The sequence below is a fragment of the Centroberyx gerrardi genome, chromosome 9 (genome assembly GCF_048128805.1).
Source record: "Centroberyx gerrardi isolate f3 chromosome 9, fCenGer3.hap1.cur.20231027, whole genome shotgun sequence".
Taxonomy (NCBI): Eukaryota; Metazoa; Chordata; class Actinopteri; order Beryciformes; family Berycidae; genus Centroberyx; species Centroberyx gerrardi.
In genome coordinates, this window is record NC_136005.1 from 687,765 (window position 1) to 704,319 (window position 16,555).

At 50.2% G+C, this 16,555-nt stretch overlaps 1 protein-coding gene across 1 annotated transcript; it reads right to left on the bottom strand.

The window, feature by feature from the left end:
- Positions 1–663: 663 nt before the first annotated feature.
- Positions 664–16,244, bottom strand: stil (STIL centriolar assembly protein). Its single transcript, XM_071899502.2, has 18 exons — positions 16,160–16,244; positions 15,261–15,368; positions 14,917–15,032; positions 14,547–14,731; positions 14,225–14,469; positions 12,869–12,952; positions 11,454–11,540; positions 10,185–10,371; positions 9,015–9,103; positions 8,311–8,419; positions 7,825–8,193; positions 7,423–7,707; positions 6,663–6,762; positions 5,516–5,546; positions 5,219–5,290; positions 3,534–3,822; positions 2,166–2,377; positions 664–1,739 (listed from the first exon to the last, which is right to left on the bottom strand). Exons 1-18 carry the CDS (start codon positions 16,237–16,239, stop codon positions 1,196–1,198), a joined length of 3,192 nt encoding a protein of 1,063 aa, XP_071755603.2. The 5' UTR covers positions 16,240–16,244; the 3' UTR covers positions 664–1,195.
- Between the last annotated feature and the right edge of the window lie 311 nt (positions 16,245–16,555).

A 16,555-nucleotide genomic window follows, 5' to 3' on the forward strand; every position in this document is an offset into this window, starting at 1 on the left:
TAGATAGAGAGTGAACGGGTCTTTACTGTCCGCAGTCAGCTGCTCAGGTGAGAGCTGCTGCTGTTTCCTGTCAGCACATCTCTCCTTGGTGTATAATAATAATAATGCTGTCTGTGGGTCCAACAACTACAGACAATACTGTCTGTGGGTCCAACAACTACAGACAATACTGTCTGTGGGTCCAACAACTACAGACAATACTGTCTGTGGGTCCAACAACTACAGACAGTACTGTCTGTGGGTCCAACAACTACAGACAATACTGTCTGTGGGTCCAACAACTACAGACAATACTGTCTGTGGGTCCAACAACTACAGACAGTACTGTCTGTGGGTCCAACAACTACAGACAATACTGTCTGTGGGTCCAACAGCTACAGACAATACTGTCTGTGGGTCCAACAGCTACAGACAATACTGTCTGTGGGTCCAACAACTACAGACAATACTGTCTGTGGGTCCAACAACTACAGACAATACTGTCTGTGGGTCCAACAGCTACAGGAGGAAGAGAGGAGTTACATAGAGGAACTAAATCTATCAATTGATCCTTTAGTCTTTTCAGCAGTAGAATGGCGACTCGCACCAACTACCAACAAGTGTTGTTGTATACAAATGTATTTAGGCTAAAATCATTATGAATCTTGGTATTTATTTGGGGAATCATAAATAATAATAAAAAATACTAGGCAAAAGACATTTCATATACAAAAAACAGGAATTAAATGCGCGCACACACACACACACACACACACTTCATTAAATCACTAATCTGTCGTCACACATCACAACCCTCTGTGAGAAGAAGTGGACTGAGAAAACAAACTAGACTAAGACTTCCAACAAAACCAGTTCAGCTCGACACTGGAGGGCTTCAGTACCAAACAGGACCACAGACCAGCAGCTGGACCCACGGTCTCGTCCTCAGGTGGAAGTCAGCTCCGCCTCAGACAGCCTGTAGTGTGTTTCTGTTTGTCCACACAGTAACACACACAGTAACTCACACACACAGTAACACACACAGTAACTCGCACACTAACACACACACACAGTAACACACACACTAACACACACACACAGTAACACACACACTGCTCACATCCTGAGACCCACAACAAACTGATCAGTGTAAAATACAATAAAAAGTCTTAAAGCGGTCCAGACGGAGCAGACCACCATGTTGGGTCGGGTGTGTTCAGAAGAGTTTGGGCAGCTGTCTGAGTCGACTCAGATCCAGGAAGTTTCCCACCGAGCCCTCCGGCTGGCGGCCGCTCGCCCCGCCTAAAGATGGCCGCCCGGCGGCACGGTTCTCCTTGTCGTCGGCGCCGGCTAGAAGCCGCATCTTCGGCCGCAGGTCCCGGATCAGCTGGCTCTGCGGGAGGAGTTTAACGTTTAAACCCGCAGACGGCGGCTGCCGGGCCGACGCCTCCCGCTGCCCGGGCCCGACGCCCTGCTCCTCCTCCTCCTCCTCCTCCTCTTCCTCCTCCTCTTCGATCAGGCCGTACCTCCTCATGTACCTCCTGCTGGCCAGCGACATGTTGCTGGGCGACAGGACGGCGTCCGAGCGGCCGGGCCGAGCCGACAGCCGGCACAGCTGGGAGTCGCTCAGGTAGCGCAGGGCGATGGCGTTGGCCTCCAGGCTCAGATCCACGCTGCCTCCGGCCAGCGAGCCGCCGCACACCGGCTCCACCAGGTGCAGTCTGGGAAGAACTGCTGCTGGGTTGATGCAGGCCAGGGTGCTGCAACACACACACACACACACACACACACACACACACACACACACACACACACACACACACACACACACACACACAGTTACCTCCGTCCACAGCAGAATCCTCTACAGCTTTACCGGCCAAACTAAAATCACATCAACATTCAGCTCATCTGTTCTCTCCGGCTGAAAGCTCCGCTGTAGGTTTGGTGTCATCAGCCAGTGGCCTCATTAGCACCGTTACCCAGCATGCTCGGCGGTGTCGCTGCAGCTAACAGCATCAAACTGAAGTTTATTATTAACCTGATCTGCTCCAATCTGATTGATTACAGATTGATTGAAGAATTGATCAATACTACACTGGCTGTGTATGGGAAGAACTGAACAGTAGTAGTCATAGTAGTCTCTCTCTCTCTCTTTCCTGTGCAGTGAGTGATGAGGAGAGTACCTGGCGCTCTCCACGGCGTCCCGTCTGGTTCTGTCGCCGCGGCTCAGATCCTCGTCCACATCGACTCCCAGCTGCTGCAGGCGGCGCAGCGTGGCGGCGAGCACCGGGTCTCTGCCGCCGGAGGCCGGGGCTTCCTCCGGGGCTTCCTCCGGGGCTTCCTCCGGGAGCGAACACAGGCTGCCAGAGGCCTGCAGGCGACTGGTCAGCTGGCCCTGAGGCAGAGGACAGGCTTCAGCATATACGGACAAAATACATATACAGTAGTTTGGACGCAACACATTTTATTTGTTTTTACTCTTTTCCACATTTTAGAATAACAGTAAAGACTCAAAACTATGAAATAACACAAATGGAATTATGCAGCGACCAAAAAAGTGTTAAACAAATCAAAACTATCTTATATTTTAGATTCTTAGCCTTGATGGAAAGACAAAGGCTTTGGAAAGAAATTCATACATAGGATCAACTTCACTATTTATATTTGTCTAAGAAACTCATTTCAAGCATTTAAGCAGAAACCTTTAGATCAGAATGCTTTAAGAGAATGAGACAGGACATTCAGTCAGGTTCAGACTGGACTGTAGTGTGTATTTTCTATATATGTGTGTGTGTGTGTGTGTGTGTGTGTAAACAGATCTGTTACTCTGACATGGGTGAACCTGTAGAACAGCTGCAGATTAGCAAAGCACTGATCAGGTTTTCTGAGGCCAATTTCCATTTTTAAGTGCAATCGGCTGATCATCGATCTGATCGCTGATTGAATTGATGCATTTTACCCAGACTCCCTGCTGCCGGCGCGTCATGTGACCGGCAGCAGCGGCAACAGTAAAGCTCTGTGTTTAACAGACTGTTCTGCCATGTGGAAATAAATCCCAGTTTTTATCCACGGCGACGCTGGTAGTTCAGCATCATGTCTGCCTTCTCCAGAGCATTAAACTGGTTCTAATCTCTGATCATAGGCTGTGAAATGCAAAACACACACACACACACACACACACACACACACACACACACACTAGCAGCACACACATTACATACTGCAGCAGCGTGATCTGCATCAGACGCAGACAGGCTCACACTGTTTACCGAGACGCGTTTCCTGATCTAGCAAATAAAACTTTTTTTTTTTTTTTTTAAATCAGGCAGTTGAAACAGATCGGCTGATTACAGATGACCAGAACGTTTATCGGTCGTTTGTGATTGGCGGTTGACAGATCGGTGCAGCCCTGCTGCTGATGGCAGAACTGTCGATCCAGCAGCTGATCACCAGCCCACAGGAGGAGCTGCAGCTGGGACAGGAGGACACACATCAGGCACCGGCCTCAGACTGAGCCTGACAGACTGAGGGTTTAGCTGTGTGATGTTTACCAGCAGGTCTTGGTAGAACCTCTCTTGGTTCTGCGGATGGTGGTCCAGGTCTTGGTAGAACCTCTCTTGGTTCTGCGTATGGTGGTCCAGGTCTTGGTGGAACCTCTCTTGGTTCTGCGGATGGAGGTCCAGGTCTTGGTGGAACCTCTCTTGGTTCTGCGGATGGAGGTCCAGGTCTTGGTGGAACCTCTCTTGGTTCTGCGGATGGTGGTCCAGGTCTTGGTGGAACCTCTGTTGGAGGTACATGCTGGCGCTCTCTCCCAGCACAGGACTCTGCAGACCGCTGCTGCTGTACAGGACATGACATCACAGTTTACATTAGCTCACACTTCAAATTTAAGCTTCACTGTCTAAGAATAGTCCAGCTGAGAATATGATGGTATGTTAATGTGGTAACAGTAGCAGCTGCTGTATAGTTTCTTAAACCTGCAGGAAGTGACATCAGACCTTCTAACCAGTCTGAAGCTCATGTTGCTGTGTGGAGATTTGATTGAGACATTATCCAGCTGTGTTGCTGTTTTCTCCTCTTTTCTAAAGCTTGTTGTCAGACTCCGCTCCTGAACGAAGCTCCTCCCCCTCCATCCAGCAGCTTTTCATTTCTTCTAAACTAGCTCGTCTCCTCCCTCGCTGTTTAAAAGCGGCGCTCTCCCCCTCACATTCCTGAAAATGTTTTTAGTAATGGTGGAATCCATGAAGCGAGCGAGTAAACCTGTTAAACTAGTGAACCTGCTACCTGCCTCTTCACTTGTCATTGTGGGTCATGTGACCTTCAGCAGGATAAAGATCTGTCAAAGTGAGACTGGTAACCGGTGACACTTCTCTGTAGGTACGGTTAGCTTAGCTGTTAGCCTTTATGCACGCTACTTTGCTAGGTTTGTCCTTAGGAGCCTCCGTAGCGCAGTGGCTTTGCTGTGTGTTATTTACAAACGTTTTGCAGTTTCTGTCGCCCTCTAGTGGTCAGAAAATCGCTGACTGCAGCTTTACGGTGAAGCCCCACTGAAGCGATGAAGTCGTATTGGCTCGCGTCCGCGCTCTCTCGCTGGCCGCTCTGGGCGGGATGACTTGTGTGGTGAGAGTCTCGTCAACCCCACGAGGTCTCCCAGCCCCAACAGTTCTTTATTCACTTAATAAAGTTGTATTGTACTACATTGCATTGCATTGTATTGTATTGTACTGTATTGTACTGTATTGTACTGTATTGTATTGTATTGTACTGTATTGTACTGTATTGTATTGTAGGTCTACGTCTGTGATTTACAGGCTTTTCTCCTTTGCCCAAATGGAAGTGACTGCTTCACAACAACAACGTTAGTGTAACTAAGAGATTCGCTGAAAAAAATATTTTTTTACATGGTTAGATTATCAGCTACGATACAAGTTTCACACTCTTCACGAGTTTCACTTTCGCATTTCCTGGTTGTACAGACGACGTCGGTGCTGCAGCCTCGAAAGCGATTGGCTCTCGAGACACGAACCCCGCGAACATTTGCATAAAGTTAACTTGAGCTCAACTTTTGTCCTGCCCTATTCACCGCGCCGCGAGCTATCCCAGCATGCTCAGCGCAGCGAATTACTTGCGTCCATAGAAAATGAATGGAGGCGGAATTGGTCGCCAGGCAGTTCGCGTTCAGTGGGGCTTCACCGTCCCAGGACAAGGAGACAAGTGGACCAAGTAGGAGCCTTACTTGGGCTGACCAGAGGGGGAGCAGGGAGCCTCCTGTCCTGTGATGTCATCGTCCTCGGCTCCGCCCACCGGCCTGAGGAGGAGGGGGAGGCTGCCGCGTGAGGAGGAGGTGGAAGAGGGGGGGCTGGGGGAGGAGGGGGGAGGTCTGGAAGAGGAGGGGGGGTTGGAGAAAGAGGGGGGAGGTCTGGAGGAAGAGGGGGGGCTGGGGGAGGAGGGGGGGGGTCTGGAGGAAGAGGCAGCAGGTCTTGAGGAAGGGGGGGGGCTGGGGCAGTCCTGGTGGTGGTCCTGAGGGCGGGGCTGGACAGGAGTTCCCCAGAACAGACTGGCACCTAAAAACCAAAGTTGACATGTAACAGTTCAGCCATGTGAAGAGCGATGTGCAGGTTTGTCTCCCATGAAGAGAGGAGAGGAGGGAGGAGGGAGGAGGGAGGAGGGAGGAGGAAGGAGGAAGGAGGAAGGAGGGAGGAGGGAGGAAGGAGGAAGGAGGGAGGAGGGAGGAGGGCCCCACCCGGCCCGGTCCGTGCGTCATGCACAAACTCTCAGACACCGCTGGTCAGATTCTGAGGAAACCTGTGAGAATGATGCATCTCAAAATAAACCCTGCGGCGTCCCTCAGGGCTCCGTTCTGGGCCCGGTCTTGTTCTCCCTGTGCTGCCGCCCCTCGGCCACATCGCCCAGAAACGCGACGCGTCCTTCCACCGCCGTGCAGACGCCGCCTGCATCTCACAGACGGCCTTTACAGATTAAGAGCTCGGTGTGAGAACCTCCAACTCAATGACGACAAATCAGAAATTGCTCTTTTCGGTCGTTTATCGTCTTTCAGTAGAATCACATCGTGATGACGTGGTGATTTTGTCTGAACTAACGATAACAAGCGAATTCAGTTTTGTTTTACAATTTGGTTCAATGGGATGAATGTTAATTTGATTATTTAATGTCATTTTGAGCCATATTGTGATATTTATCGATATCGGAAAAAATCCTTAAGATTATCGTGATATTGATTTCAACTAGGCTTGGGCGATATCCGAAATTTTATATCGGGATATACGATATTATCACGGGGGAGGGACTATTTATTTGTTCCAAATTACATCAAATTTCTAGGCAATAATAATATTTATATAATATATAATATATATAATATTTATTATTAACAGCCTAGAAATTTGATCTTACTATTCAAGCATTGGAGGAAATGTAATTTGCTCATTCCTGCTGTTTCCAGAAAAACAGGCTGATTGTGGAAAAGGAAACCCATCTGAATTAAAAAGACAATGACAAATTTTTCATTTCAAGTATGATTGGGGGGGTGGGGTGTGGGTGTGTGTGTGTGTGTGTGTGTGTGTGTGATATCGATATCACGGTAAATATCGTGATATTCGGGCCCAAGCCCGTACCGCCCAGCCCTGCTCAGTAACTCAGGTGGGTGTAGCTGGTCGTACCTGTTCCCACGGCGATGCTGGCGGTGTCTCTGGGTGTCTGGGTGTCGGCCGGCCGGCGGGGGGGCGGAGGTTTCCCCTGAGCCTCCAGCAGCATCTGGATCTACCGAGACACAGGAAACCACTGTGTTCAGATCCCACACAGACCGCCAGCTTCACCAAACACTACGTACCGACTCTGTCCACCGTGTTTAATGAACTTTTAATGGCTGCTATGCTAACATGTATGATAACCAAAGAGCTAGTTCTGTTTTATTATGCATGTCTACCGCTTTGAGGAATCAAAGGAATAGTTCACCCAAAAATTTTTATTTTGTCACTTGTCGAAACACCGGTGAAACAGACAGGGGGAGAGGTCGTGTCTTCAGGCTTTCGAAAAATGTTAGTGAAGTCAGTGAAGACTTTTTCTCAAAAACGACCGACATTCTTGGTAAAGTTAGTAAATGTACCCAGCATCAGTGTGACTGGAAATAACGTCAGAGCGGCCGGAAACATCAGTCACTAGTGATTGGTTCTGGGGAAATCAACACCCCCACACACAGAAACGGCCAACATGGAGGTGATGTCAGACTGAATAATGGAGTGGAAACAATATGGCCGTTCAGTCTGAATATCAGGCTACTTTAGTTCCTGTGCAGTTCAGCTGTTTTCAGAAGGCTGACACGGAGCTGCTAACTCTCTGTGGACAAACAAGCTTCACTGATATGAATCACTCGTTTTTGGGTGAACTGTTCCTTTAACGCCGTCACAGAGCAGCCGTCACCTGAGCCTGCAGCAGGCGGAGCTGCCGGTCCTGCTGGAGGAGGAGCCGGTAGGCGTCGGGCGGCGGGACGCCCTCCGCCCGCCGCTCACAGCAACGCCAGGGAGGAGACGCAGGAGGAGGCGCAGGGAGCTGAGGGACGTTTGGTTCGTCCGCCGGGTGACGTGCCGGGCTGCGGTGGGGGGGGTGAGGCGTTTCTAATGGGTGGTGGTGGTGGAGGGAGGGGTGCATTTGGTGAGAGGAGAAGGGACAGCTGTTTGGGAGGGGAGGGGTGGAGTCACTGTCCCACTGGCCAGGAGGAGGAGCAGGATGGAGGGAGGGAGGAGGAACAGGGTGGAGGGAGAGAGGAGGAGGAGCAGGGTGGAGGGAGAGAGGAGGAGCAGGGTGGAGGGAGGGAGGAGGAGCAGGGTGGAGGGAGGGGGAACAGAAGATGGAGGTGCAGTTGTAGGTGTGGGGGGGGCAGCAGGAGTGGGGCGGCTCCAGGTTGGAGTTGGGGGTGCTGTGGAGGTGTGTGAGGGGGAGGGGCGCTGGTCTGGGAGCGGAGGAGGTGGTGGAGGGGGAGGGGGAGGGGGAGGCCTTTCCAAATGGAGAAGCAGACTTCCTGTTGGCAGCCGGACTGAAGGAAGGGGTGGGGGGGGCGGGGAGGAGGTGGGGGGGCGCTGGAGGAGGCCTGTGGGAGGAGCCAGGATCCTGCCGGCCAATCCCGTTGGAGCTGACGAAGCTGCTGTCAATCAGCAGAGAAAGTTCTGGAACAGACGGCTGCACTCGCCGGGCCTGAAACACAACACACACACACACACACACACACACACACACACACTGACCTGATCAATACTTCACTAGTTAAAGAAAAACTTGATCACTATAGCACTAGTTATTGATCAGACGGACCTGTGGAGCGGGGGGGTGGGGGTTGGGGGAGGGTCTTGGAGAGAGGTCTTCCTCTTCGACTCCGGAGTCCTGGTCGCTGACGGACAGAGCCGGGACGGGTGGGGGGGCGCTGTGGGGGAGGGGGGAGGGGGAGGGGGAGGGGGCGGGGGGGCATGAAGACAGGAAGCTCACAACATTCAGCCAAGATTTCTACCCACAATGCATCTCCAAGTGATTTCTGCTGAGTTAAAGGACAATTCTTTGCTCATGTTTTTTATTTTTCCATCCCTTTAATGTTAATTCTGACAGTTTCTACCTGCTGCACCAAGATCACGGATATTTTAAAATTCAAACAGCAGAGAAAACAACTGGAGACTCTGATTCAGTCAGTAAAGTCAATTCATCGCTGAATGAGAAGCATCAGAACGCCGATATGAGACTGGAAACTTTTACAGTTTGAAATAAGCTCCGTTCAGCGTTTCATATCGACGAGTCTCACTCAGGAAAACCAGGAGAACCGAGACGAGACGGACGGGACGGGACGGGACACGGTTACACATTTAAACTGCTGCTCTCTTCTTCACTTACTTAATATTTAGACAGAGTTTGTTTCAGAATATTTACTGTGAAAAACAACTAAGACGAAGGAGAAACATCAAGTATCTCCTGACGTGATTAAAGCTGGAGAAGCATCAGGGTGTGAGGCTGATCCGTCCTCCGCCTACCTGAAGGAGCGCTGAGCGTCTCTGAAGATCTGCGTCCGCCTGCCGCTCCGCTCAGCGGCGAGCTCGCACCGCAGCGCCCGGCCGCCCGCCTCCACGTGCTGCAACACACATGACACCGGTGTTACGGTGCGTTCACACTGCACGCTACCAAACAGGAAGTCATTCGTTTTTAGTAGGAAGTAGGCAAGTTACCTCATCCACATAAATTTTTCTGTATTGCCATTTACCCCCTTTTTTTTGTAACATTTATATATTTAGATACTGTATATTTACTCAAGCTAGGCCACTTTGCATAGATAGTTGTATACTTTATCTCTTATTATACAAACTGATCTTTATTTATGTGATAAATGCTGGCCTTTTTATTAATGTATTAATGTAAAAAATGCTGATTTATTGATGTAATAAGTATGTTGATAGGCTAATTTGTTTGATTGGTGTCCTGCAGCCGTTGTCAATGACGACATAACCTATAAGTAATCTATAAGTAGCCTACAGGTGGCGTCATTTCCATGTTTGATGCTTTGAAGAAGGTCTGTGACCGAAACGTCGCAATAAACTGGGATTTGCAAGTAGATGATGAGCAGGAGCCTCAAATACTAAAGTTGCAATAAGTGAAATTTTCTGACCACTAGAGGGCGACAGAAACAGCAAAACATTTGTAAATAAAGCACAGCAAAGCCACTCCTCCCTCCCTCTCCTGCACTACGGAGGCCAGCCAGGGACAAACATGACAAAGCAGCGTGCATAAATGCTAACGGCTAAGCTAACTGTTCCTACAGAGAAGTGTCACCGGTTACCAGTCTCACTGACAGATCTTTGTCCTGCTGAAGGTCACATGACTCACAATGACAAGTGAAGAGGCAGGTAGCAAGTTCACTAGTTTAACAGTTTACTAGTTTAACAAGTTTAACAAGTTAACTCGCTCGCTTCATCGATTCCTCCATTATGAGAATATGTTCAGCGATGGGAGGGGGAGAGACAAGCTAGTTTAAAAAACTCGTAAAGCTCCTGGAGGGAGGGGGAGGAGCTTCCTTCAGGAGCGGAATCTGACAACAAGCTTTAGAAAAGAGGAGAAAACAGCAACACAGCTGGATACTGGTTTATATCATTATGTCTCAATGAAATCTCCACATAGCAATTAATAATAATCACAAAATAAAAACATGCCGATACCTGGTAGAGTGTGAGGGACTGGGAGGCGGACAGCAGCTGGTACTCCATCTCCGGCAGGCCCCGCCCCCCTCCGGACGGCAGGCCCCGCCCCCCGCCGGCCAGACGGCACTGGTAGAACCGAGCCGCTCTGTGGGTCGGACCGAACAGAACCACCAGGAAACAGCCGCTCTCCGACAGAACTCTGCAACACAGCAGCGAGGCTCCGTTAACACCGCCGCCATGTTAGTTTCTCCTCTCTCCATTAATGCCACTGAAGAGTGTCGACCACAGAACTTCAATGGACGGAACGGTCATTCCCGTTCAAATCAACGTTCCTGGACGGTCGGAGCGGCGGCCATCTTGCTGTGACCCGTCGGACTAGCTTCTGTATAAAGCGACTCACAGCAAGTCACTGAGCTGAGAGGTTTTACAGCAAGAACCAAAGCAGCTTCTCTGTCTCCTTGCTGCCATGGATTGCTAACATGCTAATGTTGACTAGAAGAGCTAGAGAGAGAAGTACAGTCTGTGATGAAGCTACGTTAGCCTCGTCGCTAACGTTAGCTTCCAGTTGAGTTCTGACAGTTTGCTAACAGACTCACCTGCTCAGTTCTCACAGTGTGACAGACTTTACACCTTAATGTCCAGACTGTGTTGTCGCCATAGCAACTAACACTTAAAATTCCATAATCGCCATTTTATGTTGCACTAGCCAAAATTAAGTCAAAACTATCTTATATTTTAGATTCTTTGCCTTGATGGAAAGGCAAAGGCTTTGGAAAGAAATTCATACATAGGATCAACTTCACTATTTATATTTGTCTAAGAAACTCATTTCAAGCATTTAAGCAGAAACCTTTAGATCAGAATGCTTTAAGAGAATGAGGAAGTCAGACTGTTCTTCCAGTCTGAAGCTCCTGCTGTCCTCAGACTGATTTCAACACGACAACAAACTGCTGCACCAACAGAACATGGTGTTGAACAGCAGGTGGATTTCTTCTTCCTTTATAACTCCGCTAATTATCGAGTTTAATGGGACTATTTTCACTTTTTCCATTACTGTGCACCAGAGGTGGGGATTTGAGTCACATGACTTGGACTCGAGTCACACTTGAGTCACAATTTTAATTTCTTGAGATTTGACTTGCCGCAAGAAGAGAAGACTTGAGACTTGACTTGACTTGGGACTTGACATTAATGACACGGACTTGACTCGGTAATCTACATTTAGACTTGGGACTGGACTTGGGACCGGAGTAAAGACTCTGTCATTCCCACTTCACTCACCGGTCCTGCAGGGAGGAGCTGAACAGGAACCTCAGACACCACGCCCACACCTGGGGGTTAGAGACCTGCTGGACTCCACTCAGCCACCTGCCACACACAGAACCACAGAACCAGTCAGCACACACAGAACCACAGAACCAGTCAGCACACACAGAACCACAGAACCAGTCAGCACACACAGAACCACAGAACCAGTCAGCACACACACAGAACCACAGAACCAGTCAGCACACACAGAACCACAGAACCAGTCAGCACACACACAGAACCACAGAACCAGTCAGCACACAGAGAACCACAGAACCAGTCAGCACCACACACAGAACCACAGAACCAGTCAGCACCACACACAGAACCACAGAACCAGTCAGCACCACACACAGAACCACAGAACCAGTCAGCACACACAGAACCACAGAACCAGTCAGCACCACACACAGAACCACAGAACCAGTCAGCACCACACACAGAACCACAGAACCAGTCAGCACCACACACAGAACCACAGAACCAGTCAGCACCACACACAGAACCACAGAACCAGTCAGCACACACAGAACCACAGAACCAGTCAGCACCACACACAGAACCACAGAACCAGTCAGCACACACACAGAACCACAGAACCAGTCAGCACCACACACAGAACCACAGAACCAGTCAGCACACACAGAACCACAGAACCAGTCAGCACCACACACAGAACCACAGAACCAGTCAGCACCACACACAGAACCACAGAACCAGTCAGCACCACACACAGAACCACAGAACCAGTCAGCACACACAGAACCACAGAACCAGTCAGCACCACACACAGAACCACAGAACCAGTCAGCACACACAGAACCACAGAACCAGTCAGCACACACAGAACCACAGAACCACAGAACCAGTCAGCACCACACACAGAACCACAGAACCAGTCAGCACACACAGAACCACAGAACCAGTCAGCACACACAGAACCACAGAACCAGTCAGCACACACAGAACCACAGTACCAGTCAGCACACACAGAACCACAGTCAGCACACACAGAACCACAGAACCAGTCAGCACACACAGAACCACAGAACCACAGAACCAGTCAGCACACACAGAACCACAGTACCAGTCAGCACACACAGAACCACAGAACCAGTCAGCACACACAGAACCACAGAACCACAGAACCAGTCAGCACACACAGAACCACAGAACCACAGAACCAGTCAGCACACACAGAACCACAGTCAGCACACACAGAACCACAGAACCAGTCAGCACACACAGAACCACAGTACCAGTCAGCACACACAGAACCACAGAACCAGTCAGCACACACAGAACCACAGAACCAGTCAGCACACACAGAACACACAGAACCACAGAACCACAGTCGGCACCAGGCAGCGGAGCAGGAACAGACTCACACTCCCACCAGCGGCAGGCCGGAGGCTTTGGGGTCGGACTCCAGCAGCAGCAGCAGCTTCCGGGTCTGGTCCATGGTCAGGAAGCTGAGAACGAGACAAACACCGGCGTCAACGACCGAGCCGAGATCCGACCGCCGGACTCCGTCCCGCCCCGGTCGGGGTCCGAGGCCTGGAGGTCCGGCTGAAGACCGACTCACACCAGAAGCGACGGTGCACTAGCGGGTCACCAGCAGTTTATTAAACAACAAACAGCCTATGGGTTCGTTTTCTGTGAATAGTCCGTTTTAATGTGGATAGATTTACTAATGACATGAATAATGTGCTAAGTTAATGTTTTCAGATCTTAACATCGTACAAAGCAGCTGAACGAATTCAACAATGATACTATCTAGGCTTCTTTTGAATATGTAAATAACCTGGTGTCTCCGTCCTTTCAGATATTATCTGCCTGCCTGTGACTTTTTGGCCAGGTTCTGATATGTTTTTAAAGTGGAATTACTCTTTGGTGCTCCGGCGCCTACAAAACTTCCGCCTCCTGTAAATGTCGGAATGCCATTGGACGCCTCGTAGAGGTCAGCGTGTTTGGAGGTTAAAGTTCAATATAGTTGAACTTTGGGGGCAAAACCTGGTGAAAAATCAAGGTGGTGCGCGCCGCTTTCAGCTGTGCAGCCGTCCAGGAGAGCGCTCACTGAAAACAAGTCGCTCTGTGCGGTGCAGTGCAGCTCGTTTGGTGTGAACGCCCGGTGAGGCGGCGTGTCGGCTGCAGGCTGTTCCATCAACTTCTGATCCATTTAAAAATGTATTGATTTGACGTGCCGTGCTACAGACAGCAGCACCACCAGACAAACTTTTTTTTTTTACTTTTGAAGGAAAAGGCTTCGGTACAAGACTGTGTTTACAAGTGCAGTTACTGAACTACATTTCCCATGAAGCCTCTCTTCATCGTAATGAGCGAACCAAACTGATTGGGCCTATTCCCTGCCGGGTGACAGAGTCCTCTAACCAAACAGCAGAACTATCAGCAGCCTTTAAATCTCCTCGTCAGCCTGCAGCTCACCAGCAGCTGAGTGTCTTCTGTCAGCAGCTTGTCAGCTTTCGGATGGCTTATGGATTTGGAACAGTCCAAACCAGGAAGTTGTGCCTTGTTTGTACTGAAGGGATGCTGGGTAATGTAGTGTGATAAACATAAATATGTTTAATCGGGGCGTCCCGGTGGCTCAGTACCACATCTACACAACGTCCTGGTTTGAATCTGGACCGGGTCTCTCTGTACTGTGACTGTCCAATAAAAACTGTCGCTCCCTGTACGGCCGCACCGCGTCGACCCGCCGACCCGACACGTTTGACCCGTCTCACCCTCTCTGGCGGCCGGCGGCGTGCGGCGGGCCGGACAGACCGCTCAGGCTCCGCAGCAGCGCGGTGGGGATGATGGGAAGGGAGCGGACGGCCTGAACCTCCAGGCGGACGGCCGGAGCGACGGCCGACCAGCGAAGACTGAACGCCGCGACGTCCGCCTGCTGCTGGCAGCTGACGTGACCTCTGACCTCCAGCAGCTGGGGCAGCTCCAGAGCCTGTCTGCTGCTCAGACAGCGCTGCAGCACCTGGAGAGACAGACAGGTCAGACAGACAGACAGGTCAGATCGACAGACAGACCAGACAGATCTTGTGTCACACACACCTTGAAGGATGCGTGGAGATCCGCTGCTGATTGGACGTCATCGTCTGGCTCCGCCTCCCTCTGAGAGAACACCACAGGAACCAGAAGGTCTCCCGGCAGCAGAGCGGAGGGAACCTTCCCAGAAGCCCCGGGCGGCTCCCGGCCCGGGTCGAAGCGGTCCAGGGTCACAGTGACTCCCTGCTCATCTGGACCGGAGGGAGAGGGAAGACAACATTCAGTTTGTGTTGTTTAACCAGGAGACGCTCTCTCTCCTTCAGAGAGGAGGAGGCTGAGGCCCGATCCCAAACCGGCCCCTCCCCCCTCCCTCATGTGTGGGAAACCCTGCTACTGTGATCCTGTAATCAGAACATGACAACAGCGTGAGTCTCACCTGGATCCACGGTGACGGAGCCCAGCAGGAAGCAGCTGGAGCGCGGCCGGCCGGCCCGCCGGGCGTGGCGCTGCGCCAGGCGCAGAGCTTTCTCCTGCAGCAGCAGCCGCGGCGTCCTGCGGACACACAGCTGTCACTCGGTGCGGACTGTTTCTAATGTTTGTCTTATTTTTCTCATTAGTGACTTCATTTATTCTTTTGTTTTACCTCCAACTGTTCTGTGTCTCTGTAATCTGTCCATTTCCTGTCTCATCTACTGCACTGGGAAGCACTTTGAACTGCATTTGTACAAAAAGTGCTCTATAAATAAAGTTTTGATTGATTAATAAAGCTGCTGGATTTACCTGTAGCAGCAGAGGTGGAGGAGGAGCTGGTCTCCGGCAGGACTGGGGTCCCACAGGGCGGACTGGGACTTGGGGAAGGTCAGCGGAGTGAGAGCGTTCCCCGAGGTTCTGCAGAGTCAAAACATGAGAGAGAGAGAGAGAGAGAGAGAGAGAGAGAGAGAGAGAGAGAGAGAGAGAGAGAGGAGCATTACTGCTTCATGCAAAATACAGTAAGACACTGAACTGAACTGATATGAAGGAAACACACTGATCTACATATGAAGCTGCAGTCCAGATGCTTTATAAGTCAAGGTTTTAAAAGGTACATTCAAACTTTTGTTCTTGTGACCATATATATATATATATATATATATATATATATATATATATATATATATATATATCTCACCTTCAAAAACAGAGTTTCGACAGTCAAAATAAAAGCAGACCACCATGAATGAATTTAAAAAGCGATGGAACAGTGTGAAACAGGAATTAAATCAAGAGAAGAGCAACACTGAAGTAAATACTACAATAACAAAAATAAATAGTGAGGATACAAAGACAGGAAGCGCTGGAGTCAGAAATAGAAGAGACAGTTCATCTTGTCCCGACTGAGGGGAAATATCTGTCCCTGTCCTCCGAACCTCCTGAACCCTCCTGTCCCCCGAACCTCCTGAACCCTCCTGTCCTCCTGAACCCTCCTGTCCTCCAAACCTCCTGAACCCTCCTGTCCTCCTGAACCCACCTGTCCTCCAAACCTCCTGAACCCTCCTGTCCCCCGAACCTCCTGAACCCTCCTGTCCTCCGAACCTCCTGAACCCTCCTGTCCTCCTGAACCCACCTGTCCTCCAAACCTCCTGAACCCACCTGTCCTCCAAACCTCCTGAACCCACCTGTCCCCTGAACCTCCTCCTCACCTGACTCTCACGGTTTCCGGGGTGAAGACCTCTTGTAACACTCTGGTCGGCAGAGCCTGCAGGTTCACCGGGCAGCTCATGTCTGCGGCGCTGGATATAATAATAATAATAATAATAATAATATAATCTAACACCTCTCGGTCAGTTACGCTAACACTACTAGCTAGTGTTAGCTTAGCTTAGCTTCCTATTAGCTCGCCGGGACCGACTTCGCGTTAGCTCTTGTTAGCTTAGCATACTTGACGAAGCTCGAGTCTTCCAGGCAACGACGTTTAATGGAATTAAAGTTAAAGAAGAAAGTATTTAAAGCAGACATCCATCTGGACAAACCGGCAGCGGAACAACGAGCTGAATGTAAATTGATTGTGGCGCTGTTTCCAGGTTCCAATGGCGGGG

Coding starts and splice junctions, on each gene's coding strand:
- stil (XM_071899502.2), bottom strand. CDS start 16,239: ATGAGCTGCCCGGTGAACCTGCAGGCTCTGCCGACCAGAGTGTTACAA. Junction 15,369..16,159: donor CCGGAAACCGTGAGAGTCAG/GTGAGGAGGAGG, acceptor TTGACTCTGCAG/AACCTCGGGGAACGCTCTCA. Junction 14,470..14,546: donor ATCTCCACGCATCCTTCAAG/GTGTGTGTGACA, acceptor CTGTCTCTCCAG/GTGCTGCAGCGCTGTCTGAG.